Here is a 27,824-nt window from a genome sequence, read left to right as displayed (position 1 = left end):
TACTGCAGCAACAAGAGAGGCAAATTGAAGATTCTATGGCGACAGTACCATCGGTGAGGATGGAAAGGGGGGCCACGGATTATCAGGGCAAATTGATGGACATCACAGAACAGGTTTTGGCCAATATGTTGGAAACAGGGTTGAAGTTGGGAATGTCGATTAGAAATGAAGGTAATGTGGCGCAGCTATTGGTTAATGTGGCTTTGAAGACGAGCGAGGGAGTGGTAGTTTGTATGCATAAGGTGGTGGGTCAGTGGCCATTATCAGGGGGTGGTCCTTCCTTTAGTGGGGCAATGGTGATGACGCCAAAGGAGAGATTTCAGCACGAATTTGCAAGGTTAAGGATCACAAGGCTTTTGTCGGGTGATGAAAAATTGGGCAAGGAGAGAAACAAGAGATTGAAAAAGGAAATCATGGAGCTTAAAAAATCTGTCGAGGAATTTCCGTTAATAGTCTCAAGTGGGAAAAGAGCCGGAAGGCGCTTGATAGGTCTTAATGTCGATTAAAATTTTCTCTTGGAATGTAAGGGGCTTGAATGCGGCTTCGAAAAGAGCGGCTATTAAGGCTTTTCTTCATCAGCAGAAGCCAGACGTGGTGGTTTTGCAAGAATCAAAGTTAAATTTAGTAGACTAGGATAATCAAGGAGATATGGGGCATTCGGTTCATTGGGTGGTGCGAACTGCCATCTTGGGGGGCTTCGGGTGGTATCATTCTAATGTGGAACAAAAAGAGAGTGGTGGTGGAGGATATTCTCATAGGGGCTTTTACTGTGTCAGTGTTATGTAGAATGATTGGGGAAGATTTTACTTGGATTTTGACCGGGGTGTATGGACCTACTTTAGGGTGTGAGCGGAGGCAATTTTGGGAGGAACTAGAAGACGTTAGAGGTCACTGGGATAGACCGTGGGTGGTGGGGGGAGACTTTAACGTCATTAGATTTCCTTTTGAAAAAAGTGTGGGTTCGAGAAGCACGAGAAAGATGCGTCGTTTCTCGGATTTTGTGGATCATAACGAGCTCATTGATCTTCCGCTTTGTGGGGGAAGATTTACGTGGTCTAATAATCAAGAAACTCCAATCCTTATAAGATTGGATCGCTTTCTGGTATCCTTGGATTGGGAAGAGCATTACGGGAGTTTGATTCAGGAGAAATGGCCAAATCCTGTGTCTGATCACAGTCCTATTTCGTTAGTGGCGGGGTGTCGCGGAATCGTCCTACGCCTTTCAGATTTGAGAATATGTGGCTTGAGCAGCCTGAATTTGGGGAGTTGATTCAGAGGTGGTGGAGTGAGCTAGTGTTTGAAGGCAGGGCAGGGAGAGTGTTGAGATTAAAGTTGAAGGCTATTAAGGAAAAGCTAAAAATTTGGAATAAGGAGACTTTCGGTTGTGTAAATACAAGGAAAGAGGCTGTGCTGGTAGAGCTTAAAAATCTTGAGGAAAAAGAGGAAAGAGGTTGTCTAGGTCCTGGAGAAGGACTGCGTCGAGTGGATCTTAAGGTTGAATTTCAGAGGCTAGCCTCAATGGAGGAAATTTGTTGGAAACAAAAATCGAGAGTTCGTTGGTTGAAGGAGGGGGATAAGAACACTTCCTATTTCCATCGGATGGCGAATTTCAACAGTCGGGTAAATTTTATTTCGAAGTTCAAAGTTAATGGTGTGTGGAAGGTGGGCGAGGAAGAGGTTTGTGAGGGGGTGACTCAGTTCTATAAGAATCTTTACACAGAGGAACATGTGACTAGACCGTCATTAGATTCCCTATCCTTTGATAGCATCTCCTTGGATCAGAAAAGGTGGCTTGAAAGACCGTTTGATACAGTTGAAGTGTGGGAAGTGGTTAGTGGTCTGGGAAGTGATAAAGCTCCGGGGCCGGATGGTTTTTCCTTAGCTTCTTCAAAGCCTGTTGGGAGACAGTTAAAGAGGATGTGATGGCAACCATAGAAGAGTTTTATAGGGATGGATTTCTGGATTTGGGCTCGAATAGCACTTTCATTGCTCTCATTCCCAAGATATCTGGTACAGAAGACATCACAGACCTTAGACCTATTAGCCTGGTTTTAGCTCGGTGTATAAGATCATTTCGAAAGTTTTGGCATCTAGGCTGAAAACAGTGCTAAGTAGCATATTGGTCCGGCGCAAGGGGCGTTTGTTGCAGGGAGGCAGATCCTGGATGGGGTATTGATAGCCAATGAATGCATTGATTCGAGAAGAAAAGCCAAAATTCCAGGTTTGGTTTGCAAGGTAGATCTAGAGAAGCTTATGATCATGTTAACTGGAACTTGGTGAAGTATTTGCTGAGGAGAATGGGTTTTGGGGAGATGTGGGTTCGATGGGTCATGAAATGTATATCCACTTCTACCTTTTCGGTTCTGGTTAACGGATCTCCAACGGGGTAAACTTCAGAAGTTCAAGGGGTCTTCGTCAAGGGGATCCGTTATCCCCTTTTCTGTTTGTGATAGTGATGGAGGCCTTGGGTAGAATGATGTCAAAAGCGGTGATGGAAGGGGAGATGACTGGTTTTTCCACTAAGACAGGGGGGCATGTCATTTCTCACCTTCAGTTTGCGGACGATACTTTAATCTTTTTGGATTACTCGCCGAGACAGGTGAGCTTCTTGAGCGGTTTACTAGGGTGTTTTGAGGTGATATTGGGCATTCCGGTCAATCTGAGAAAGAGTAAATTGTTTGCAGTGGGAGAAAGTGAAGGGGTGGAGGCAGCGGCAGCTTTGTTGGGGGTTCAAATGGGGACACTTCCATCCACATATTTGGGACTCCATTGGAATGGGTTATTCTAGTAAGGAAATTTGGAGCCGGTTGTTGATAGGATGAGAGGAAGAAATTAAGCACCTGGAAGTCTAAGCTTCTATCAAAAGGAGGGAAGATTACTCTATTAGGAGTGTTTTGGCTAGTATCCCCATTTATACTTTCTCTCTATTTTCCTTGCCGAGGAGTGTGGAAGTTCAATTAGAGAAAATTTGCCAGAACTTCTTGTGGCATGGAAAAGATGGGGCTAGAAAATACCACTGGGTGAGTTGGAGGAAGTTATGTTTGACTAAGAAGAATGGAGGGTTGGGTTTCCGGAAGTTTGGCTCCATGAATTCGGCTTTGCTAGGGAAATGGCTCTTTGGAGGTTTGGTGTAGAAAGGGAGAGTCTGTGGAGAAAAGTAATTGTGGATAAATATGGGGCGAATGAGAATGGGTGGGAGAGTGGTCCGGTTAAAGGGGCCCTGGGTTGCGGGGTGTGGAGAGGCATTTACAAAATAATGCCGATTTTCAAGAAAAGAGTGAAATGTAAGGTGGGGAGGGGGGATAAGGTAAGATTTTGGGAGGATTGGTGGTGTGGGGATGGAATCATTAAAGATCAATTTCCAGAGTTATTTTTTGCGTTGTCGATGAAGAATAACCAGTTTATCTCCAGTTTCAAAATCAATGACAACGGGATAACTAATTGGGACTTTGGCTTTAGAAGACCGTTTAATGATTGGGAGGTGGATAGTGTAGGGAGGTTAGTATCCTTGGTAGAGAGCAGAAATTGGGAGTGCTTACTGGAAGATCAGAGAGTGTGGGGGGCGTCTGTAGATGGCAACTTTACAGTGAAGTCTTTTTACAAGAGCATAACGCATAGCTTTGGGATGTCTTTTCCTCACACTCTTGTCTGGGGTGGTAAGATTCCTCCGAAGATATCGACGTTTCTTTGGCTGGCGACTCTAGGGAGACTTGCAACAATGGATCAATTAATAAAAAGAGGATTTATTGCGCCAAATCAGTGTTGTATGTGTAGGTCTCAGGCGGAAACGGTGGACCACCTTCTCATGCATTGCCGGGTGGCGCATCACATTTGGTCGCATTTTTTAACTTTGTTTGGTTTAATAGGATGTCTCCCCAGATCACTTAAGTCGGTTTTGGAATCTTGGGTGACATGGGGAGGGGCTTTCTTATCCTCGAAGCGGATTCTCTGGTTTTTGGCCCCATTTGCAATTTGTTGGGGCATTTGGAAGGGGCGTAATCGATGCATCTTCGAGGGGAGAGAGGTTACTTTGGATGGTCTTATTATCTCTATTTTGGAACTCATGTTTTCTTGGAGCAAATTGTATAAGGAGTTTAAAGGGGTTTTCTTTGAAGACTTTGTGGTAAGGTGGGAGAGGGTGTGTTCTTTGTTCGGGGACTAATTGTATCTGTTTTGTTTTTTCTTTTTCTATGTTTTGGGTTGGTCTCCTCGACCCCCCTTTTTCTTGGCTTTTCTAATAAAATTATCTTTACCGATCAAAAAAAAATTTTATAAGCAGACACTGCCTAATGGATTTCCCTTTCCTGGGTAGACGATTCACGTGGTTCAACAACCAAAGTAACTCAAGGATGTCCAGATTAGACAGGTTTCTGATTGATAATGCGTGGGAGGAACAATTTCAAAATGTGATTCAATTGGTCAGTCCTAGTCCAATTTCTGATCATACCCCTATCCTCTTGGAAGCAGGACACCCTAGACAATATCCTCTTCCGTTCAGATTTGAAAACATGTGGCTAGTCCAACCCAATTTCTTAGATTTCATCAAGAAATGGTGGAGTGAGTGCCCCTCTATAGGAAATCCGAGATGTGTGTTTAAGAAGAAAATTAAATTTTTGAAAGAAAAGTTGAAGGTGTGGAATAAAGAGGTTTTGGGGAGAATTGACGTGAAAAAAAAGAGATCTTGATAGACATTGAAACATTGGACAAAAGGGGGGAAGAAAGGAATTTGACCATGGATGAAAGAGATAAAAGAATGGAGTTGAAATCGGAATTTCAAAGAGTTGCGTTCATGGAGGAGATAAGTTGGAGACAAAAATCGAGGATCAAATGATTGAAAAAAGGGGATAATAACACAAATTTTTTTCACAAAGTGGCAAATTTCTATAGAAGCAATCAGCTGGACAAACTCTACATCAAGGATATCATGGTGGTAGGAGAGGAGGAAGGTAGGAAAGGAATGGTGGAATTTTACAAAGATCTGTATAAGGAAAAGAGACCCTTAAGACTGTAATCGAATAACCTAGATTTCAAGTCATTGACCCAAGAAGAGAGGGTTTGGTTGGAAAGACAAATAAGGGAGGAGGAGGTTAAATCAGTTCTTTTTTCGATGAGCAGAGATAAGGCACCGGAGCCGGATGGTTTTACTATGGAATTCTACAAACATTGTTGGGAGATCATGTCGTAAGATTTCATGAAAGTTATCAAGGAGTTGCAAGATAAGAAGTGTTTGGAATATAACCTTAACAGCACATTTGTGGCCTTGATCCCCAAGAAAATTGGGGTGGATGAGCTAGGAGATTTCAAACCCATTAGCCTCGGTGTACAAAATTATATCCAAAGTGCTAGCTTCGCGGTTGAAAACAGTTCTCCCTAGTCTCATTGATGACGAGCAAAGTGCCTTCATTAGGGGTAGACAAATTCTTGATAGTGTTTTGATGGCAAATGAATATCTTGATTCTAGGATTAAGAACAAGGAGGTGATGATAGGGAAAATAGATTTACAAAAAGCTTATGATCATGTGAGTTGGGACTTCTTAAAATAGATGATGGGGAGGATGGATTTTGATACAATGTGGATTAGTTGGATTATGAAATGTGTTACAACGGTGTCGTACTCGATTCTTGTCAACGGGAGCCCGACGGACTTTTTTAGAGGCTCGAGAGGGTTGAGGCAAGGGGATCATTTATCCCCATTCTTGTTTCTTATTATAGCTGAAGCCCTGGGTAGATTGTTTAGAAGAGCAGTCGAGTTAGATAAACTCTCGGGGTTTAGAGTGAACGAAGGACCATTGATCTCTCACCTTCAATTTGCGGACGACACACTAGTTTTTTTTTAGCATTCGAGGGACCAGGTGAGGGTTCTTCATGTTTTATTGTGCTACTTTGAGGCTATGTTAGGATTACATATCAATTTACAAAAAAGTAAGCTTTTTGGGTAGGAGAGGTGGATAATATTTGTCACGCCCCGAAATCCCAACACGAATCCCTATGATTCATCGGTTAGAATCTCGAGGTGTGAGGTAATAAATCACACAATCTGACAGAACATTCATAAATAATAATACTTATGAAAAGAAAATATACGCAGCGGAATAAACATTTAACTAATATCTATACGAGAGTCTAGAGTAAACAAAAGAAATCGACAAACACTGATATAAGTCAAGATCTTTAATCTCATAATTCATCAGGTTACAAAAATTTCTAAACTACCATGTTTCTTATCTACAACCAAAAACCGCTAGGATCGTCTACTAGTCCTCAAAGACATGGCGGCGGCAAGACATCAATCTGATCCTCCTCGAGGACCTCCTCAAAGAACGGTTCTTCAAAAGTTGAATAATCTGAAAGGGGAAGGATAGGGTGAGTAACAGGGGAATGTTACTCAGCAGGATGAACGCCGTTCTAACAGCGAGTCATACATGCACGAGTAATCATTAGAACAATTAAATAATGCAAGTTTTCATAATGTGACATACGATAAATGTCTAAACATACTCAGGAAACAGTTATAATAACTTTCAATCTATCATTTTCAATCATTTAAAGTAACATATGCATCTTTTAAATGAAAACACCTATCAATCATTACAAAATAAGAAAAAAGATACATAATAAGACACGGCGGTGTAATCGATAAGAGAGCAGAGGAACACGCCGATATAACCGCCTCGGCTATGGCAATACGATATTCCAAACTTAACCTCCGATGTGGAATCCCATCGTTATAATCTGATTTTGTGGCCGGTCTAGCATACCACGGTTGGATGACCATTTATCCGGCTCAGACTGGCCGTTGACCAAGAACCCAATACTGAGTTCAACTAACGGTGAGGTCGACCGTTTGACGACTACAGACGACTAATAGTGATCACTAACTAGCCAGGAGACCCCTCGCGTCGAAGCCTATCAAGAGGCAATGCATGTGAACCCCGCCTATCTCTACACTATACAGAGACCGCCTTTACACACAACGTTCCCCAGGAAATAAGTAGGAGAAATTCCCGGATTTCATAAGCTGTAATATGCTCTAAGGTATCCCATACTACCGAAGAGCATATGACATCTAGTGTTATCCTAGATTGACTCGCCGCTTCCGGACACACAGCAACGTGTCACTCTTTATGGGTTTTCTACAAACCTTTACTGGTAAACAAAATAATTTATTTTGTATATAATATATCATTTCTTTTTAATCGAAAATACAAACAAAGTCTGGTAGTGCCCTCCAGTGACAGTTATCTGTCATTTCCATCCATCAACTATCTCATCCCTCTATCTATCTATCACGTTTTACGTGGCATGGCCACTACGTAGAGCTGGAGGCACTGTCCCATCAATCAGTCGAGAACATACGTTCTCTCTATCCATCCATCAATTAAATCGATCAATCTATCATCTAATTTCCTACATATCTATTAAAGTAATTTTACTTTTAAAGTAATTCGAAATCCATAAAGCATCAACCAATTCCATTCGATGGTTTTGGTTGAGTCGAGAGGCTCGAAAATAAAGATAAAACCATAAGACATAAAAGCTGAAAATCTATGAAAATTTAACTAAGTGTTGAAAAAATGATTTTCAAAGTCGAACTTGAAAACAAATTATTTATTTATTTATTAAAGAACTTAAAGTAATACTTAATTGTTTTTAATGAATAAATGTAGGAAATGGGTATACATAGTATATGGAAGCAACACAAAACAAATTAGAACCAAACTCAACATTCGGATACTTTTCCGAATTGCTGATTTTTCGTTATTTTTCGTTGAAACTCAACCAAAATCGATTCAAATATTATACTAACTATAAAATGCTTATGTTACATCAAATGAACTAAAACCAATCATAAATAAGCATGCAAACATGATTTAAATTGTTCAAATATGTATAAACTTAATGAAATAATCGATTTATCAACAATCATATGGATTTTCTATGAAATTATAGCATAACTAGAAGGTAGAAGGGAAGGCAACCTACATTAAGTTATTTTCAACGGTTGAACGGACTTTAAAATCGCCTCCGGCCAATCTCCAAACTTTTCTTCCGGCGAAAATCGGATTTCTTTGCGTCCACGCGTAACCCTTGGCGAGAGGAACAACTTTCCTTCTTACGCCTAAGCTCGGATTGTTCTCGTTTGGCGTAGATCTGAGTTTCAAATATTGAAGGAAAAGGGTTGAGATTTGTTTAGAGAGAAGAATAAGAAAAATCTGATTTTTCTAATAGAATTTAGATATTTATATCACTTAAGTTGGGACATACTTGTCATTTTGGGAATTGTTTTTCCCGAATGCCGAATTGGACAAACTTATACTCTATTTCGGATGATTTTTTCGACACGAATCTAATGGTATGATCAGTTTCCTTAAATTACGTCTCTAAGGTGTCGTTTACCTATTAGAAAAATATCTAATGCGAAACTCGAGGATTAGATAACTTTTAAATCAATGCACAGATCTAAAATTCTTTCCTCGAGATACATTTTAGGATTTCAGGTCATTACAATATTCAGTTGATGGCGGCAACTTTGGGGTGTGGTCATGATACCCTACCCACGTCATAGTTGGGTTTACCATTGGGAACACCCTATAATAGTATCAAAATTTGGGATGGAGTGATTGAGAGACTGGAGAAAAGGTTGAACACGTGGAAAGCTAAGTATCTTTTGAAGGGAGGGAAAGCAACTTTGATTAAAAGCACATTGACGACTATCCCGATTTATTTTCTCTTTTTATTCATGCTCCCGAGGTCCGTAGAAATTAAATTGGAAAAGCTCATGAGGAACTTTTAGTGGAATGATAAGAGTGGTAGGAGGAAGTATCACCTGGTCAGATGGAAGGTGCTTTGCATGCCCAAGAATAACGAGGAGCTGGGGATTAAGGGGCTTAGATTAGCCAATAGAGCGTTTTTAAGAAAATGGCTTTGGCGGTTCGGGGAGGAGAGGGGGAAACTTTGGAGGAAGGTCATTATGGCTAAGTACGGGAAAGGAGGCTAGGTTGGTATAGTGGCGAGGCTAAAGACTCATATGAGTGTAGTGTTTGGAAAGGGGTTCTTAAGATGAGCGAGGGTTTCGAGAGAGGTATTAGGTTCAAAGAGGGGATGGGGGACATAAAAAATGAGCATGTTCCAATAATATGACCATTGAATTTGCTGTAATACGTTTCAAGTTTGAACCTTTGCACCTCCATTTTACAGGAAAAAAAATTATAAAATATGCTCGCATGCCATTGGAGTTAGTCATGAATCATGGGCTTAGTTATACCCATAGCAAAGTTGGTGGACATATTGCAACGCATTGGTTTAAGTCCAGCTTAAACATCCAAAAAAGAATACTTGCCATGCATCATTACAATTAATCCAAAAAAGAATGCTTGCCATGCATCATTACAATTAACTGGAGGCAGTACATAGATTTCATGAATTGAAAAGGCCACAAAAGGGTCAGAGTCAGTGACTGGATATAAATTTTACAAGGGAATTCCGATCGGTTAACAATATAACATAATTGAAATTTAGAGATCAAAAATTAATGTTGATTAATTAGCCTTAATTAGGCTTTAAAGCATTACAAAGACTGAGATAAGAAAAAGACTAAAAAGGACCCACAAACTAAGAAACTTAATAACAATAGACTTATTTAATACTCCCCCTCAAGTTGGTGCGTGGATATCAACAACACCCAACTTGGACAAGACACCTTCAAAGGCGGTTTTGCTAACACTTTAGTAAAAATATCAGCGAGTTGTTGAGATGTAGGTACAAAAGTAGTACAAATCTGTCCAGAAACCATCTTTCTCTAAAATGACGATCAATTTCGATATGTTTCATTCTATCATGTTGAATCGGATTTGCTGCTATGTTAATAGTTGATTTATTATCACAATAAAGTAAGAACGAGATTGGCACAGGAAGACACAAGTCTGCTAATAAGATCTTGAGCCACAATAACTCACACACTCCAAGTGCCATAGCTCGGTATTCTGACTCAGCACTAGATCGAGAAACCAAATCCTGCTTCTTACTACGCCAAGTAGATCGTCTATCAGTCATTGAACTAGCATAATCTGCATTTGTCCATGCCTCAATGCGAAGATGACCATGATTACTGAACAGGATACCTCGACTAGGACATCCCTTAAGATATTTAAGAATACGATAGACAGCAGTAAGATAAGATGTTCGAGGCGAGTGCATAAACTGACTTACAACACTAACAACGTAGGCAATGTTAAGGCGAGTCATAGACAAGTAGATCAATTTTCCCACAAGACGCTGATACTGACCAATATCCTCCAAACACTCCCCCTCAGAATCAGCCAACCTACGATTCTGCTCAATAGGAGTATCGGCGGGACGAGAACCAAGCTGACCAGAGTCACTGAGTGAATCAAGAACATACTTTCGCTGATAAATAAATATCTCGGATTAAGACCACACAACCTCAATACCCAAAAAATAGCGAAGATGCCCAAGGTCCTTTATTTCAAATTGACATCCTAAGTAAGTTTTTACCTCGACAATGCCAACATCATCATCTTCAGTAAGAACAATATCATCCACATAAACAATCAGAGCTACAATTTTGCCCTGGGATTGACGTAAGAAGAGAGTATGATCAGGAGAACTCCAATGGAAACCAAACTGATGCATGCCTTTAATAAAGCGCTTAGACCATACGTAAAGAGACTGTTTCAGGCCATAAAAAGAACAGCGAAGACAACAGACATGTGCAAGAGAAGCAGATGTAAGAAACCCAGGAGGTTGGGCCATATAGACTTCTTCCTGAAGATCACCATTGAGAAATGCATTCTTGACATCTAACTGAAAGAAGGACCACCCTCTGATAACGGCAACAGAAAGAAGAACACGAATGGTGGTCATCTTGACAACCGGAGAAAATGTCTCCTGATAATCAATACCATAAGTCTGAGCATAACCCTTGGCTACCAGATGAGCCTTATAACGAGCAATAGAGCCATCTGGATTATGCTTAAGAGTGAAAACCCAGCGACATCCCACAGCCTTCCTACCAAGTAGAAGAGGTACAAGTTCCCAAGTCTGAGTCTTTTCAAGAACATTCAACTCATCAATCATACCTGCTCGTCACTCAGGATGGGTAATAACATCTGCAACAATAGTTGGAAGAAAAACAGCGAAAACAAAAGAAAGTAAACTCCGATAGAAGGGTGAGAGGACCGAATCAGATATATAATTAGAAATTGGATAAGTACAAGTACGCTTACCCTTATGAGTGGCAATAGGACGATCATCATAAAGGCAAGAGACGGAGCCGGAGGCGAGCTGGTCTGGCATAGGAGTGATGGTAGTATCACGAGGACACCGAGAGTAAACCTGCAGAGGAGGAGGTGACAAACTAACAGGGGGTAGAGAAGGAGGAACAAGCATGGGAAGAGGAAATAAAGACGGGAAAGGATCAACAGATGAATCTAGGGGAAACCACTCAGATTGAATGCCAACGGACCCATTGTAGTACGAGGTATGCTCAAAAAAGGAAACATCCTGAGAAATGAAACGTCGTCGAGTAGGAGGATGTTAACGATATTCTTTCTGCGTAGAGGAATAATCCAAAAAAATACATTTTACGGCCTTAGGGTCAAGTTTAGTACGAGTTTGGTCAAGAATTTGAATAAAACAGACACACCCAAAAACACGCGAAGGAAGTGGAAAAAGGGAATGATCCGGATAAAGCTGAGAAAGGGGTGTGGCAAACTGAATAACTCGGGAGGAGGTCCGATTAATAAGGTAGACAGTAGTAAGTACAACATCAGTTTAATAGGATTGAGGCACGTTCATACCAATAGAGAGGACACGAGCTAACTCTAGAATATGGCCATTTTTTCGTTTAGATCGACCATTCTGCTGAGAGGTCTTAACATTGGACATTTAATGCTCAATGTCATATTCTAAACAGAGTTTCAAGACCTCACTGTAGATGTACTCAGTACCATGATCAGAACGGAAGGTCTTGATGGTACGACCAAACTGGGTATAAACCATATCAAGAAATTGCTTGAAAATCTCATAAACTTCACTTTTATGTTTCATTAGATAAACTTAAGTGGTACGACTGTGGTCATCGATGAACAGGACAAAATAGTGAAAATCAAGGTTGATGTGATAGGGGAGGACCCCACACATCAGAATGAATTAGGTCAAACATAGCAAGTGCAGTAGTATTCATACTAATAGGATAAGAAAACGCACATGTTTAACTAATTGGCAAGTTTCACAAGAAAAATCAAGCAAATTGTTATTATTAACTAAAGTATGGAACATGTGTTTCAAATATCTAAAGGAAATATGGCCTAGGCGTAAATGCCAACACATTACAAGAGCCTTATTAAAACAATTACTACTAAGCTGAGAGGCAGAATGGATGCTAGGAGAACTGGGTAGGTCTAAGAGATACAGTCCATTCACTTCAAGTCCAATGCCAATCGTCCTCTTCGACCTCAGATCTTGAAAGACACACTGAGAAAAATAAAAAATTATACTGCAATTCAAATTTTTGGTAATGCTACTAACAGATATAAGATTAGTAGTGAGTTAAGGAACATGCAGTGTGTTAATTAAGGATAAAGAAGATGTAACAGGTAAATGACCTTGACCAACTATAGAAGACAACGAATCATTAGCTAGGCGAACCTTGCGATGACCAGAACAAACACTATAGGTTTAAAATAAGTAGGACGTACCGATTATGTTATCTGAGGCACCAGAATCAATGATCTATGGTGAGGTGGTGGAAACACTGTGTGCAAATGCAAAGGTACCTAAGTGAGCGAATGTAAAAACTGGTTGAGATGAAGTCTCCATCTGATTGAAGAATTTCTTGAACTTGTCAAGCTCGGCTTAGGATAGAGATACCGAATCTAAGAAGGGGCTAGATCAGTAGTCGATTGAGAAACTACATGAGCTGAAGATCGTTGAAATTGTTGACGTTGCTGATTTGGACGACCATGAAGTGCATAACAACGAGCCTTCACGTGACCCAACTTTTCACAATGATCACACTTATGTCGTTGACAGGTAGGCAGAGATCCATTAGGAGGCTATGGAGAAGGTAGACGAACAAGCATAGCTGAATGATCTCCTGAAGAATGAGGTAGGACAGCTGTGCGACGACTCTCATCTACCAAAACGTAAGAACATACAGTCTGTAGGACGAAAAAGGATCCATACCCAATAAATGAACTCTCGCATACTCAAATTCATCCCAGAGTCCGGCTAGGAACTGAAAAACTCGATTCTTATTCAGAATCGACGAATATAATGCCTCATCAACAGAGTCCTTCCAAGCATAGAAGGTCAACTCTTCCCATCTAGCCCGTAACTGTGATATATAGGAGATGACTGAAGAGTCCTTACGAAAGGCGGGAAATATCACGCTTTAAGTTAAAAATCCGAACATTGTTTTGACGTTGCGAGTAGATATTCTTTACGGAATCCCATATTTGTTTTGCGATCTTGTATAACATGAAACCAGCTGCAATGTATGGTTGTATAGATGTAACTAGCCAAGAACGGATCATAGAGTCATTAGCAAACCATTGGAGATAAGTAGTGTCCGTCAGTGCCAGCTGTTTTTCCACCCCTGTGAGGTAACCAATCTTCCATTTTCCACCAATAAACATTTCAACCGATCGAGCTCAAAGAAGGTAATTAGGACCATCTAAGTTTACAATGCTAATTTGGATGCCTGGAAAATCGATCGAATGAGAAGGAAGACCTCCTGATCCAGCACTATCACCGGTGATCGAGGAAGAAGACATCTCGGAGGCCATAACAAAAAAAAAATATGTACTTTGGTTTGAAGGGAAGTCAAATAAAAAATTATGCGGCTGCTGTAACCCTCAAACAACAAGACTACTGTGATCGCAACCTCCAAAACAAGGTCTAGAGTGATCGTAGCTTTCAAACAAAGGGTTTTTTGTAATCACAGCCACTCAACTACACCTCTGCAGTGATCGTAGACCTCTGACTGCACCTCTGCAGTGATCGCAAGTGTCGCAAATACCAGAACAGCTATCTGTTGTAGTCGTAAGGCCCTATGGAGGTGTCCTATTGTGTCGCAGAGTTCATAACAGCAATCTGCTGTAATCGTGGGCTTCAAAATAGCCTAACAACAGCAGTTGTTGTGTCGTAAAGCACTATGGAGGTGTCGTTTGGTTGATCTTCAGCAAACCAGCATTCAAAACATCACCTTGTTGTTATCGCCAACCCCAAACAGCAGTGTTGCTGAGAGAACAGCCTGATCGGAGGCTTCAAACAAGTCTTAAACCCCTATCGCATGATGCGATTAGGGTGGATGGTAGGGGTGATAAGTATTGAAGACTAGAGGTGTGAAGGGGATTTAAGGAAGAAGAAGGGTATAAAGTTTGTAGCAGACGAAGAAGGGAGATGACGGAGGTCGAGAGAGCCTTGCTTTGATACCAAATTGAAATTTAGAGATCAAAAATTAATGTTGATTAACTAGCCCTAATTAAGCTTTAAAGCATTACAAAGACTGAGATAAGGAAAAGACTAAAAAGAACCCACAAACTAAGAAACTTAATAACAATAGACTTATTTAACAAACATCAACACAGTCAAGTCAAACCAGTTAGAGCAGAAACTAAACCAAAGATGGCAAATTATATATGACAGATCTGGCAAAAGATGTAACAAACAAGGAATTAGATTAGAAGTCAACAACATAAGAAAATGGAAGACCATTGCTGGTTAAAAGCCAATATCTTTGAATTTCATAGTGGGATTCATTGTTCACAATCCTAATAATAATGAAATCAGGTTATCCCTGTTAATGTGCATTCGAAGGCATTTCAATGGATCTTGAGCTGGAAATAGTTCTCACTTCCCCATTCATTTCATTTTTTTCAGAAAGTCCCATTTCTACATATCTACAAAAGAGAGAGTGGGAGAGACACCAACAAGCAGATATGAGAAGGCCACCAATTCTTGTGTTCACTAACTTTGGGGAAGAAGCTCAATATATTCCCAGAGAAGGTACCAACTTCAATAATCGAGATTGAATCTCTGTTCTTGATTTGAAAACATAATATTTTTTTTTCTAATTCAACAATAACATTGATTCAAAGATTCAAAAGCAATACACCAAGAGATTCCAAGTCCAGCAGTAAGTTCTAACAAGTTACTAACCTATACTAACAAACAAAAAAGTCAGTAACCTAACAATTATCTGCCTATGGCTACAATAATTTACCTGTATATGCAATGACTAATAGCAAGGAAATTGATTCATCTAAACAGAAAATATTACCATGTTCATTGTTCATCAAAACAGAAAATACACACACACACACACACATATATAGGGTCGGGTCAAGAGCCAATGTTGTGGACAAAGTGTTTTGTCCTATATGGGCTAAAAGTTTCAGAATGGGCTGATTTTTTGTGAGGATGATCTCTATGGATGAGGAGATCATCCTCACAAAAATTTAGCCCATTCTGAAATTTCTAACCCCAGTTAACAAGTTGAAGAATCATGGACCGTCAATATTTACCGTTAGTTTATAACCCACTTTTCATGGGGTTAGAAGCTTCGGAATGGGTTGATTTTTGTGAGGATAGTCTCCTTACCATAGAGATCATCCTCACAAAATATCAGCCCATTCCGAAACTTTTTTGCCATATAAGCAAAACTTGCCTACAATTTTGGTTACCGAACACTGTCCATGTATGTATACATATAGAAAGCACCAAACAAGCAAACCAACCACTTATATTGCTTTTATTTAATGAATTATCCTGCCTTGCAAAGGGAAAGGTATATTATGAGCATTACCGAATCAATGAAGTCATCAGCTATCTCCAAGAGAAGATCTTCAACTTCAGGATCCAGCTTCCCTTGTGAATCCACCTGAGGCACAGCCAAAAGATAGTATCAGATTAGACAAATGGAAGCTCTTGGAGAAGGAATCTCATTCATGCTATCATACACATCAACAAGCTCAAGAACTATTGTCATAAAGAACATCATTATAGAATGGAAAAATGAATAAAAACTTCTATTCATACATGATTCCCAGTACATACAAGTAAAGTAGTGCTTATTTTAGATAACTGCAAGATGATGACTCACAATGGCAAGTTGGTTCAAATTCACCAGTAGTTTGAAATGTATAAAAATACCCTCACAGTGACATCCAAATCATAAGTGTCCCATCTATATCATCTTAAACCCCATTATCTGGACCCATTTTGTTGAAGGAAGGCTGTCCAGTTATCACCATGCCAATGTTAGCTTAGATTTCAACAGAGCTCAATTATTATCCATTTTCATCAAGTAGAAAATAATGTTTTTTAGACCATAAAGATAATCTGCCAAAATCAGAAAGGTAGATATGGCGTATATGCACGGGTATGCAAATGTAAAATTGTGCCGTTGATTGACCTTTTTCGCTATGTAAGTACATTGGATTGACAGTTCTGTATACTTTTAAATTATAAAATCATGATCTTGCACTATTTCCAAACAAAATCATTCAAAGTACAAGAATAGAGTTGATGAAACATGGTGCAGACAAGGATTAAACTAAAAGAGAGCTAAAATATGCAGGAAAGACCTGTGAGACCAAATCCTGTATTTTTCTCTTTCCAAGAAGCTGATTGCTTGCTTCTGTTCCATGGCTTGAACTCCCCCCAGGAGTTGTCGTGCCAGACGCAGGAGTATCTGGCTGCGATCCTGTCAAACTTAAGGATTTCTGAACTGTCGGTCCCGGCATTCTTGGAGATTGTTGTTGCTGCTGCAGCTGCTGTTGCATAGGTGATGGTGATGGTGGTGGTGGTTGCTGCTGATGTAATTGTGTCTGCTGGGTACCCAGTTGTGACTGAACTAATTGTGGCATTTGTTGTGAGTTCAAGGCCATGGATTTTTGGTGCAGTTGTGGAGATGAAGCAAATTGTTGCTGCAAGAAGGCCTGCCTCTGTTGCTGTTGAAGATGGTAAGGAGAACCTGAACCAGATATTGTAGGCTGCATTTGCTTCAACCATTGCTGCTGCTGCTGCTGTGGCAAAGAGTTTTGCATTATAGCCGATTGCCCATTCTGAACCAACCCTGATAACTGAGGGTTCATGGAAGCTAGTGATGATGTCCTCGATAGGCCTTGAACCTGTAACTTCTGTAAATTGGATTTAGATGTTAAAATCATGTACACAGAACGCAAACTAATATACTACATTATCGATTCACTTCCGTACTAGAAAACCTAAGCAACTACTGAACTGAAAAAAAATATCAGATTCTTGTAAAAAGCAGAAGTTATCGGCTTATAGCAAAGGATTGCAGATTAGCAATTACTCAATACCAGGCACAATCTAGCAGTCAGGAGATGAAGAATTTTCCTTAGCTTTCTTTTTAAAAAAAATTATAAAAACCAAGTTCAGATACCAAGAAGCAGACCTCTTAAAAAAATCCAAAACTGCAAAGGTCAGCTTAGTCTAATAATGACTTGACTCAGGACCACTTTGAGTCTAAATTGAGTCTGAGTCTTCAACCTTGATGGGAGGGCAAAAAACAACTTCTTGCACCACCAGATAATGGTACGTCATAAGTGAGCATAACGGGGAAGCAAGAAATGGGCCAACTTCCTTGCTTTTGTCATCATTAATCTAGAACTCCTCTCACATCCCTACCGGTCATGCTATAACTTTTTTTAATGGAAGTCTTTCAGGCAAGTCTTAAGTTTGGAAGTACAGTGTAAAAATGACTCAACATATCCTTCCCTCTTATTCAAGTCATTGGACTAATTGATTCCAATGAAGTGAAAATTAACAGTCTCCAATGATGAATCAAGCCTTGTCCCAACTACTTTATGTGGCGATCATTGCCAGACAGTAACTGTCAATTGGATGATGAGGATAAAGAGCCCAACTGAAGAAACTAAAACATAATGAAGGGTGGATATTTTGTATCACAGTATCCTCAACAAGGCGACCTTTGAGGCAAACGTCATTGATAAAGAAATTCCCAAAGTGAAACATGTATCATTCAAACATGGGCCCTATAGTATATAAAGTTGTTCCTGATGATACCAAAAGACTTGCCCCCATTTTGTGGGGTTGCCTGCATTAATGATTAATGGTCTTTCATTCAATTATATCCAAATTTGTGATTTCCATCAAGGCAAGTGTCCTCAAATACGCGTTCAACCTTAATCCACATCCTTTTGGCCTCTAACTTGCCCTTTAGGCCTTCAACCAGCACGTTTCTAACCAGTGTTCTCATTGCACATGACCAAACATCTCCATCAACTCTCCCTTATTTTATCATCAATTGGGGCCACAACATTGTTGGTTAAATCTTTAATTCTTTATATTATCTTTTCAAGTTTTTTCCATTCATCTGTCACAAATTCCTCATCTTGACTATGCTCATACTATGAACATGTTATTTCTTGATTTCCCAACAAACCATAAAGCATATCCGTGGTGTTATACAACACAGTGTCTGACATTGCATTAACTTGAAAATGGAGTGTCCTTTTCACATACTATTCAACAAAGGATAAATGTTATATTCCTTTATCAATCCATACGAAGCACAATTTCTTATAAAGATAAAGAAAATAATAAATACAAGATTTGATGGGATGGCACATCAATAAAAAAAAAATACAAAGAAACAGTTATGCATCTGGAAAAAAAAAAAAAGCATTTTTGCTAGAAAATATTGTTGGACTTACACTTAGTTCCTGGACAATTGGATTTAGGTACTAGAAAAGCAGCAGTCTTGAAATGCAGCAGGAAGAGTGCCCATTAAGAAGAGAATATTACTTAATGGATCCTGTGGTAAAGAATTCTTTCTAAATGCACCATAACTTTTGGGCGGTAGCTTAATAAGAAAGCTTGTAAAAAACTTTCTTTTTTAATGCTCCCTCACCCCTATAAAATGTCAAACTCAAATCATTGAGATTGATAATTTAAATTATTGAGATCGACCATTTAAATCGTTGATCTCGACTATTTAAACCATCGATCTCAATGATTCAAGTTCAATCGTTAAGATTGATGATTTATAATCACGGATCTTGATAATTGTTAAAGGCCGATCTCAACAAATGGATCAGAAGGTTGATCTCAACAATTTGAATCATCGATCCTGATGATTGAAAGGGGTGAGGGGCATTAAGAAAGAAAAAGCTTACAAACTGGACTATCAAGTTACTACCCAAGTTAGGGGTTATTTAGAAAGAAATCCCTGCATCAGGGTCATTAATGATTTTCCCTATAAAGAATCCACATAAATTGACATTTAAAAAAAAAATATTGGCAAAACATACAGTGTTTTTAGAGACCACTTTATATACAATTAAAATATGACCCATGAATGACATGAACAATGTGAACAGTAAAAGTTGTGATGGAATCGAAATGGTAAGTACTTGGTATTATAGCAACAAATAGTAGGTATAAAAGTAGAATTGTACCATAGTTAAATCTTAGAGGCCCTGCCATTCAAAAAATTCCATAGTATTAAATTTTGACACATTTCTACAAAATACATTGAAATATTTCCATTTATAAAAGGTCCAATACAAAATTTAACCGACAATTTTTATTTTATTTTTAATATTTTGATGGAAATTACTATTCATTTAACACAATGTTTCAATGAATAGTAAATTTCAACTGAAATAATCAAATTTTATGTATAAAAATGAAAGATTTCGGTGAATAGTATATTACGACTGAAATATTCTATTCTGAAAAAAATAAAATGTCGATAAAAAAATTATAAATTGTGTATACAAATGATTTGTAAATTACACGTAATACTAATGTTAACTAATAAAAAAATTGCAAACAACATTCATTAATTAGTATAAAAGAAGGGTTGTGACATTTTTTTTTTATCGATAAAGATAATTTATTGAGAACAAAACGGGGAGGTCGAGATGACCAACCCAAAACAAAACGAGACTACAAGACGAAAGAAAAACATCAAAGCAAAACAAGAAAAGAACAAAGCTTGAACCCTGAGCTAGTCACATTGCAACGCACACACCCTGTCCCAATGCGCGACAAAGTCTTCAAAGAAAACCCCCCTGAACTCCTTATAAAGTTTACTCCAAGAAAACAAAAACTCTAAAACCAAAAAAACTAATATTTCCACCATAGAGACTTTCCCCTCGAAGATGCCACAATTACGGTATTTCCAGATACCCCAACAGATAGTAAAAGGAGCCAAGAACCAAAGAATCCTTTTAGAAGACGAGAATGATGCTCCCCACGCCAACCAAGAATCCAAAACCAACTTGACAGAACGAGGGAAACAACCTGCTATCCCGAATAAAGACAAGAAATGTGATCAAATATGATAAGCCACCCGACAGTGTATGAATAAGTGATCCACCGATTCCGCCTAGGATCTACACAAACAGCACTGATTTGGAGAAATGAATCCTCTTCTGATCAACTGGTCTAAAGTTGCAAGTCTCCCTAAAGTCATCAACCAAAGAAAAATCGATATCTTTAGAAGTATCTTACCACCCCAGACCAATGAGTGCAAGAATAACGTATTACTCCTAGGAGCAATGCTATCATACAATGATTTAACCGTGAAAATCCCATCCTAGGTCCCTACCCACACTCTTCTATCTTCCGAAGAATTCTGCACATAGCTACTCTCCACCATAACAATAAACCTCCCTAGTGTGTCCATCTCCCAATTATTGAAAGTTCTTCTGAAACCAAAGTCGTTGTTTAACGCGCCATTTTCCACACTCTTGAAAGCAAAACCACTTGATTCTTTTTCAAAGATAGGTCAAAAAGATACAGAAACGAGTCCTTAAGGGGACCGTTCCCACACCACAAGTCTTCCCAGAGCCTCACCTTAGTCCCACTCCCAACCTCGCATTTCACTCTACTTTTCACTGCCAAGAGTCTTCTAAGGATTCCCTTCCACACTCCACACCCCAACACACATCTCGCCAGACCACTCTCCCAACCACTCCCATTTACACCATATTTGTCCACTACTACTTTCCTCCAAAGACTATCCCCCCTCCTCTCCAAACCTCCAAAGCCACTTTCCCAACAAAGTCGAGTACATCGACCCAAATTTGCGAAAACCTAATCCCCCATTCTTCTTGGGCAAGCATAACTTACTCCAACGCACCCAATGATGTTTTCTCGAACCAACCTTACCATGCCATAGGAAGTCGCGGCAGATTCATTCTAGTTGTACTTCCACAAATCTTAGCAATGAGAAAAGGGACAAAGTATAGATGGGGATGCTAGCCAAAGCACTTTTGATAAGGGTGACCTTTCCTCCTTTCGTTAAAAGCTTCGCTTTCCAAATACTAAGTCTCTTTCTCATCCTTTAGATCACCGGCTCCCAAACGTCTTTACTAGAATAGCCCATCTCCAGAAGAAGCCCCAAGTATGTGGAAGGAAGTGTCCCTGTCTGAAAACCAATCGAGGCCGCCACAACTTCCAACCCTTCCTCCTCTTCGGCCACAAACAGCTAGCTTTTACGAAGATTCACTGGAATGCCAGAGATTGCCTCAAAACACCCAAGAATGCCGCTTAGGGCACTCAACTGACTTGGGAAGTAATCCAAAAAGATTAAGGTGTCATCTGAAAGCTGAAGATACGAAATCACATAACCACCCACCCCAGTAGAAAAACCAGTAAGCTCCCCCTCTACCACTGCCTTGGACAACATCCTTCCCAAAGCCTCCATAACCATCACAAACAAGAAAAGCAACAGCGGATCTCCTTGGCGGAGACCCCTCGAGCTTCTAAAAAACCTAGTTGAAGAACCATTGACTAGGATCGAAAACGTGGACGTTGAAATGCACTTCATGACCCACCTAGCCCAAGTTTCGTCAAACCCCATCCTCCTTAGCAAATACTTAACCAAATTTCAGTTCACATGGTCATAAGCTTTCTCCAAATCAACTTTGCAGACTAACCCCGAGATTTTTATTTTTCTACGCGAATCAATGCATTCATTAACTATAAGAACCCCATCTAAAATTTGTCTCCCTGAGACAAAAGCTCCTTGCGCTGGGCCAATGATATCTCCCAACACAATTCTAAGCCTGGAAGCTAAAACTTTCAAAATAATTTTGTAAACCGAGCTCACCAGGCTAATCGGTCTCAGGTCCCTGATATCTTCTGTCCCCGACACCTTAGGAATCAAAGCAAGGATAGTGCAGTTAGAACCCAGATCTAGAAAACCATCCCTATAGAAGTCCTCAATAGTCGCGATCACATCTTCTCTCACTGTATCCCAACAAGCTTTAAAGAAACCTAAAGAAAAACCATCTGGCCCCGGGGCCTTATCGCTTGTCAAACCACTCACCACTCCCCACACTTCATCTGCATCAAACGGACTTTCAAGCCACATCTGTTGCTCTGGGGATATGCTATCAAAGTATAAGTGGTCTAAAGTAGGCCTATCCACATACTCCTCCGTGTACAGATTACTATAAAAATTCACCACCCCCTCACACACCTTCTCCTCCCCTACCTTCCACACTACATTAACTTTAAGTTTCGAAATGAAGTTCACTCGACTGTTAAAATTCGCCATGCAATGGAAAAACGAGGTGTTCTTATCCCCCTCCTTGAGCCACCGAACTCCTGACTTCTGTTTCCAACATATCCCCTCCATTACAGCTAATCTTTGGAACTCAACTCTCAGATTCGCACGTCTTAGCCTCTCCTCAACTCCCAAGGCCCCTCTCTCCTCTCTACCTTCCAAATCTTGTAATTCTAGAAATGTAGCACTTTTCCTATCACCCACAGACCCAAACGTTTCCTTATTCTAGATTTTCAGTTTTTCTTTGATAGCCTTCAATTTCAACCTCAACACTTTACCTGGTCTGCCCTGAAACGAGAGCTCGTTCCACCAAGCCGTAATCATCTCCCCAAAATCTTGATGCTCTATCCACATATTCTTGAATCTAAAGGGCGTGGGCCGATTCCTTAACAACCCGACCACCAAAGAGATAGGCGAATGATCTGACACCGGATTTGACCATTTATCTTGAGTAAGCCTCCCAAAATGTTCTTCCCAATACAGCGAAACGAGAAAACAATCCAATCTGCTAGGCTTTAGGTTTTCCTGATTGTTGGACCACGTAAACCTTCCCCCACAGAGCGGGAGATCAAGCAACCCATTGCGATCAACAAAATCCAAGAACTTCTGCATCTTCGAAGTGATTCTCAACCCCCCACTCTTCTCAAACGAAAAACGGATGACATTAAAATCTCCCCCCATAACCCACGGTTTGTCCTAACGCCCCTTGATGTCCTCTAATTCTTCCCAAAATTGATTTTGCTCTCTCGTTATGGTTTGGACCATACACCCCTGAAAAAATCCAAGTAAAGTCATCTCCAATCAACCTGCATGACACTGACACCGAAAAGGCCCCAATGAGATTATCCTCCACCACCACTAACCTCCTATTCCACAAAATAATGATTCCACCCAAGGCCCCTCAAAACTTATGGGCGCACCACCCAACAGAATTTACTCCCCAAATCTCCTTAATCATCCTATCATCCAACTTATCTAACTTCGATTATTGCAGGACCACTAAGTGACATTACCAAACTATTATGTTATGAATAAACATCATAAGTGATTTTATTCTAAAATTATACCACAAAATAAAACCACTAATGGTATTTATTCAGAACACAATGATGTGGTAATATCATTACCCTAAATGAATTTGATCATTTCGATATATATACGGTAGCGTTCGGCAGACAACTTTGGAAGAAAAAATTTGTCCTATATCTTAAAATTTTTTGTTTGGGCTGATTTTTTGTGAGGATGATCTCTATGGTGAGGAGATCATCCTCCCAAAAAATCAGCTCAATCTAAAACTTCTAATCCCATCAAAAGTGATTTACAAATTAACGGTAAAAAAATCGACGGTCCACAATTCTAAACCACTTTGGATGGGGTTAGAAGTTTCATATTGGGCTGATTTTTTGTTAGGATGATCTCCTCACCATAGAGATCATCCTCACAAAAAATCAGCTCATTCCGAAACTTCTAACCCATATAGGACATGGCTCCATGTTGTCTCCCTAACGTTGTCTACCGAACGGGACCTTGACTCATGAAAATTGACTCATGAAAAAAACACGTGATCCCAATCGTTTAGATACAATATCCAATAGTTGAGATTTATCATCGGGATAAGTATCTCTGAGATATGTATTATCAAGATACACATAAATCTCAAATGTTTGATATTGTATCTAAACGGTTGGGAGCCAAAAAATTTCCTATATAGGGTAGAAGTTTCGGAATGGGCTGATTTTTTTGTGAGAATGATCTCTATGGTGAGGAGATCATCCTCACAAAGCAAGGCCATTCCTATCTTGGAGCAAAGAGATTTCTATGGAGCATCACTCACTTCGAGGTTTGTTAAGGGCTTTGGTTGGAGAGGAATAGCAGGGTTTTTGAAGGAAAATATAGTGATTCTCTCTCATTATTCGTTTCAAACTTGGGATTAATCTTCTTTTGGGCTAAAATTTGTAAAGAGTTTAGGGGAGTGTTTTTTGAAGATTTCTTAGGGAACTAGGATAGGGTTTGTTGTATTAATTTTAGTTAATTTCTTTGTAACAGTTGCACTTGTTTGGTCATCTCGCGCCGACCTTGATTTTCTAATGAACTCTTTTGCTTATCAAAAAAATAAAAATAAAAATAAAAAATTATCCTCACAAAAAATCAGCCCATTCCGAACCTTCCAACTCCAATTTACAAGTTGAAGAATCGTAGACTATCAATATTTACCGTCAATTTGTAGACCACTTTTTATGGAGTTAGAAGTTTAGGAATGGGCTGATTTTTTGTGAGGACGATCTCTATGGTGAGGAGATCGTCCTCTCAAAAAATCAACCCATTCCAAAACTTCTAACCCATAGAGGACAAATTTTGTCTCCCAATATTGGCTCCCTAATGTTGGCTGCTGAATGGGACCCTATACATACATATATCATCTTTCATTTTGCTAGGCAAGCAATGCATTAGTGGTCAGCAAGTGTGAAGATGGGTTCAACAAGATTTGAATCCACATTATTAATTTATTTATAGTTTCATACACATTCAAAAAAAAATAAAAAATTAAAATACAATAACATGTAAATGCAGTTCTAAATAGTTCCTCCATTTAAAAAAGTATTTTACATAATATGCAGTTAATGTGACATTATGGGGCTTACGCCCATAGCTCGATCGGTTTGACACATTGCAAAGCAACTTTGAGGTCGTGGGTTCAAGACCAACTTACCCATAAAAAAATGTGACATTATTATTTTCGTTTTCATGTAGAGTACTATGGTTTTTCTCCATTGTGCTCTCAAATACTTGCGTATACATATAGTAGAGCATTGTCAAACTTCATTTCCACACTCCACATGGCTTTTTATTGCATTTTGATAACTCAATTAGAGCGTTTTAATACATATTTCATCATTTTTCACAGTTTAAATGAAAATTTCCTCGATATTTTCATCACTTAAACAACATTTTCATTATTTCCAAAAAATGTAGTAATTTCCACATTGATCGAACTATTTCAAGGCTAACTGAAATAGACTGCGAAATTGAAATCTAATAATTTGCAAAATTTGGCTTGCCTCCTTAGGAAGGATTCTTACTTTGGATAAGTTGATTTCTCGTGGGTGGATCACTCCTAATTTTTGTCATCTCTGTAAGAGCGGAGAATATGTGGATCATACCCTTCTTCATTGCTCTTTCTCCCAAGGTATTTGGTCAGCTTTCATTTCTTTGTTTCATATGTGTTGGATTTTCCCGAAAAACTTCCTTTTGATGTTAGAAAACTGGGCTTTCAACGTCTTCTCTCATAGAAAAAAGCACCTTTGGGCTATCCTTCCTTTGGCCATAGCTTGGGGTCTTTGGAAAGAGAGAAACAACAGGATGTTCCAAAGCAAGGAGAACAATTCACATACAGTGTACATAGAGATTTTAGGGTTGCTATTTTTTTAGGCGAAGTTAAGCAAGGACTTCTCCGGATTTTCGTTTGAGGACTTTGTTTTTATATGAGATAGCTTATGTAACTAGCAAGCTCTTGTTTTTGTCTTACCTGTCTTTGTTTTCATTCTCGAGGGCTCTCTCGGCCTCCTTTATACTTTCCTTCTTTTGATATTTATAAAATCTTTATAAAAATATAATTCGTAAAATTTTAACAATCAAACAAATAAAAAACACTTTAAAAGGTAGAAATTTGTACCTGAGGAGAGGTCAGCGAGTTCTGCTGTGACAACTGTTGTTGCCTTATCTGTCCCTGGCTCATCCGTTGCTGGGCATATGAGAGGGGCCCATTTGCTCTTAACTGCGAGCTCAAACCAAGTGACCCCATCATCCCAATTGCCTGCATTCCTTGCAATGTCTGCCCGGGATTATTACCCGAATGGAATTGGGATCCTTGGACTAAGCCAGTCTTCTGTCTCGGCTGCACAAGAATTATTTTAGCAACTTAAATGGGTATCAATAGTTCCCACTTCCCAGGTGAACATGCAAGTAAGAACTAATTCAATCCAAATCCAAGACTAATTTTAAACGTGGTAATCAAACAATAAAATAAAATAAAAATTTAAAAAGCATATATGAGAATAAATAATTATCAGGAAAACGAATTGAACTACAAAGATTGAAACTTTTTTAGATCACATACAGGGCCTAGCAATTGCGACTGCAAATTGAACTGAGCAGATGCCGCGGCCGCTTGCCCAGACAACATGGGCAAGTGCCCATTGACCTGTCCACCCTGCCCGATCAAAGTTGACCGAGACAAACCCCCATTACCAATCTGTTGCTGCTGTTGAAGGTGGGTTCCACCAAAATTCATCTGCCCGTATATTCCCGCTTGTTGCATCATCGTGCCCGCTACGATGCCGTACTGCTGTTGTTGCTGCTGCTGCTGCTGTTGCATCTGATTCAACCTTGACATCGATGTTGATCTCTGCAAACTCTGCTGGATTTGGAAATTCTTCTGAGTAATCATATTCTGTTGCTGCTGTTGTTGATGTAATTGTTGTTGTTGCGGATTTAATGGTTGTTGTTGTTGTTGTTGTTGATGATGATGATGTTTTTGTTGGTAGTCTAATCCGACGGTGGGATTCATCTGTTGCGATTGAATTAGAGGGGATTGACCACCAACAGAAGAAGCAGAAGGAGTGGAAGTAACATTTTGGGTTAAAGGAAGCTGAGGAGATGAGATCTGAGGGATTTCCATGGCAGGAGAGGCAGATATGTTGGAAGAAGAAGAGAGATTAGGGTTTGATGTGTTTGGAGGGATTGAATCGACAGCATTGGTTGATTGAAGTGGTTTCGGAGAAGATGAAGGATTCTCCGCCATTTTTTTCTTCTTGATTGATTCTGCTTTCTAGGGTTTGATCGATGAAGCTAAACCATGGCAAGCGAGAGAGAGAGAGAGAGAGAGAGAGAGGGGGGGGGGGGGGGGGGGGGGGGGGGGGATGATGAGTCGGCTGTGAGCATGGTTTTTAAACTCGGTTTCACGTCTCGTCTCGTTCAGCTCCGATACCGAGTTGACTCGGATGACACGTCTTGTCACGGTCGACATTAAGACAATGATTTTTAACCATTTAAAAATTCTGAAAAAAAAATTCAGAAATGATTCCTATTAAAATATAAAGTCAAAAAAATCTTGAGATTTTGGGTGAAAGAATATAGGGTTGAGGATTTTAACTCGTTTAACTCGGACAAGATTTTGAAAATCTTGTCTGATACATACCAATTAACTCGTGATGTATATATTTTCTATGAG

General features: G+C 39.5%; 1 protein-coding gene across 1 annotated transcript in view; it reads right to left on the bottom strand.

Moving 5' to 3' along the window:
- LOC147386710 (transcription initiation factor TFIID subunit 12b-like) overlaps positions 1–27,495 on the bottom strand; it is a 39,961-nt gene extending 12,466 nt beyond the window's left edge. The window contains exons 1-4 of the mRNA XM_086423855.1: positions 26,712–27,495; positions 26,268–26,489; positions 16,611–17,165; positions 15,830–15,904 (exon numbers count right to left, since the gene is read on the bottom strand). Coding sequence (XP_086279981.1) covers positions 15,830–15,904; positions 16,611–17,165; positions 26,268–26,489; positions 26,712–27,395 — 1,536 coding nt within the window. The 5' untranslated portion in view covers positions 27,396–27,495. The remainder of the gene's footprint in view (positions 1–15,829; positions 15,905–16,610; positions 17,166–26,267; positions 26,490–26,711) is intronic.
- Positions 27,496–27,824: the final 329 nt, after the last annotated feature.

The sequence above is a fragment of the Akebia trifoliata genome, chromosome 14, assembly GCF_017979445.1.
Source record: "Akebia trifoliata isolate Shusen 1 chromosome 14, ASM1797944v1, whole genome shotgun sequence".
In the NCBI taxonomy this organism is placed as follows: domain Eukaryota; kingdom Viridiplantae; phylum Streptophyta; class Magnoliopsida; order Ranunculales; family Lardizabalaceae; genus Akebia; species Akebia trifoliata.
The sequence above is the reverse complement of the archived record's forward strand: the minus strand, read 5'-3'. Positions and strand labels throughout refer to the sequence as shown.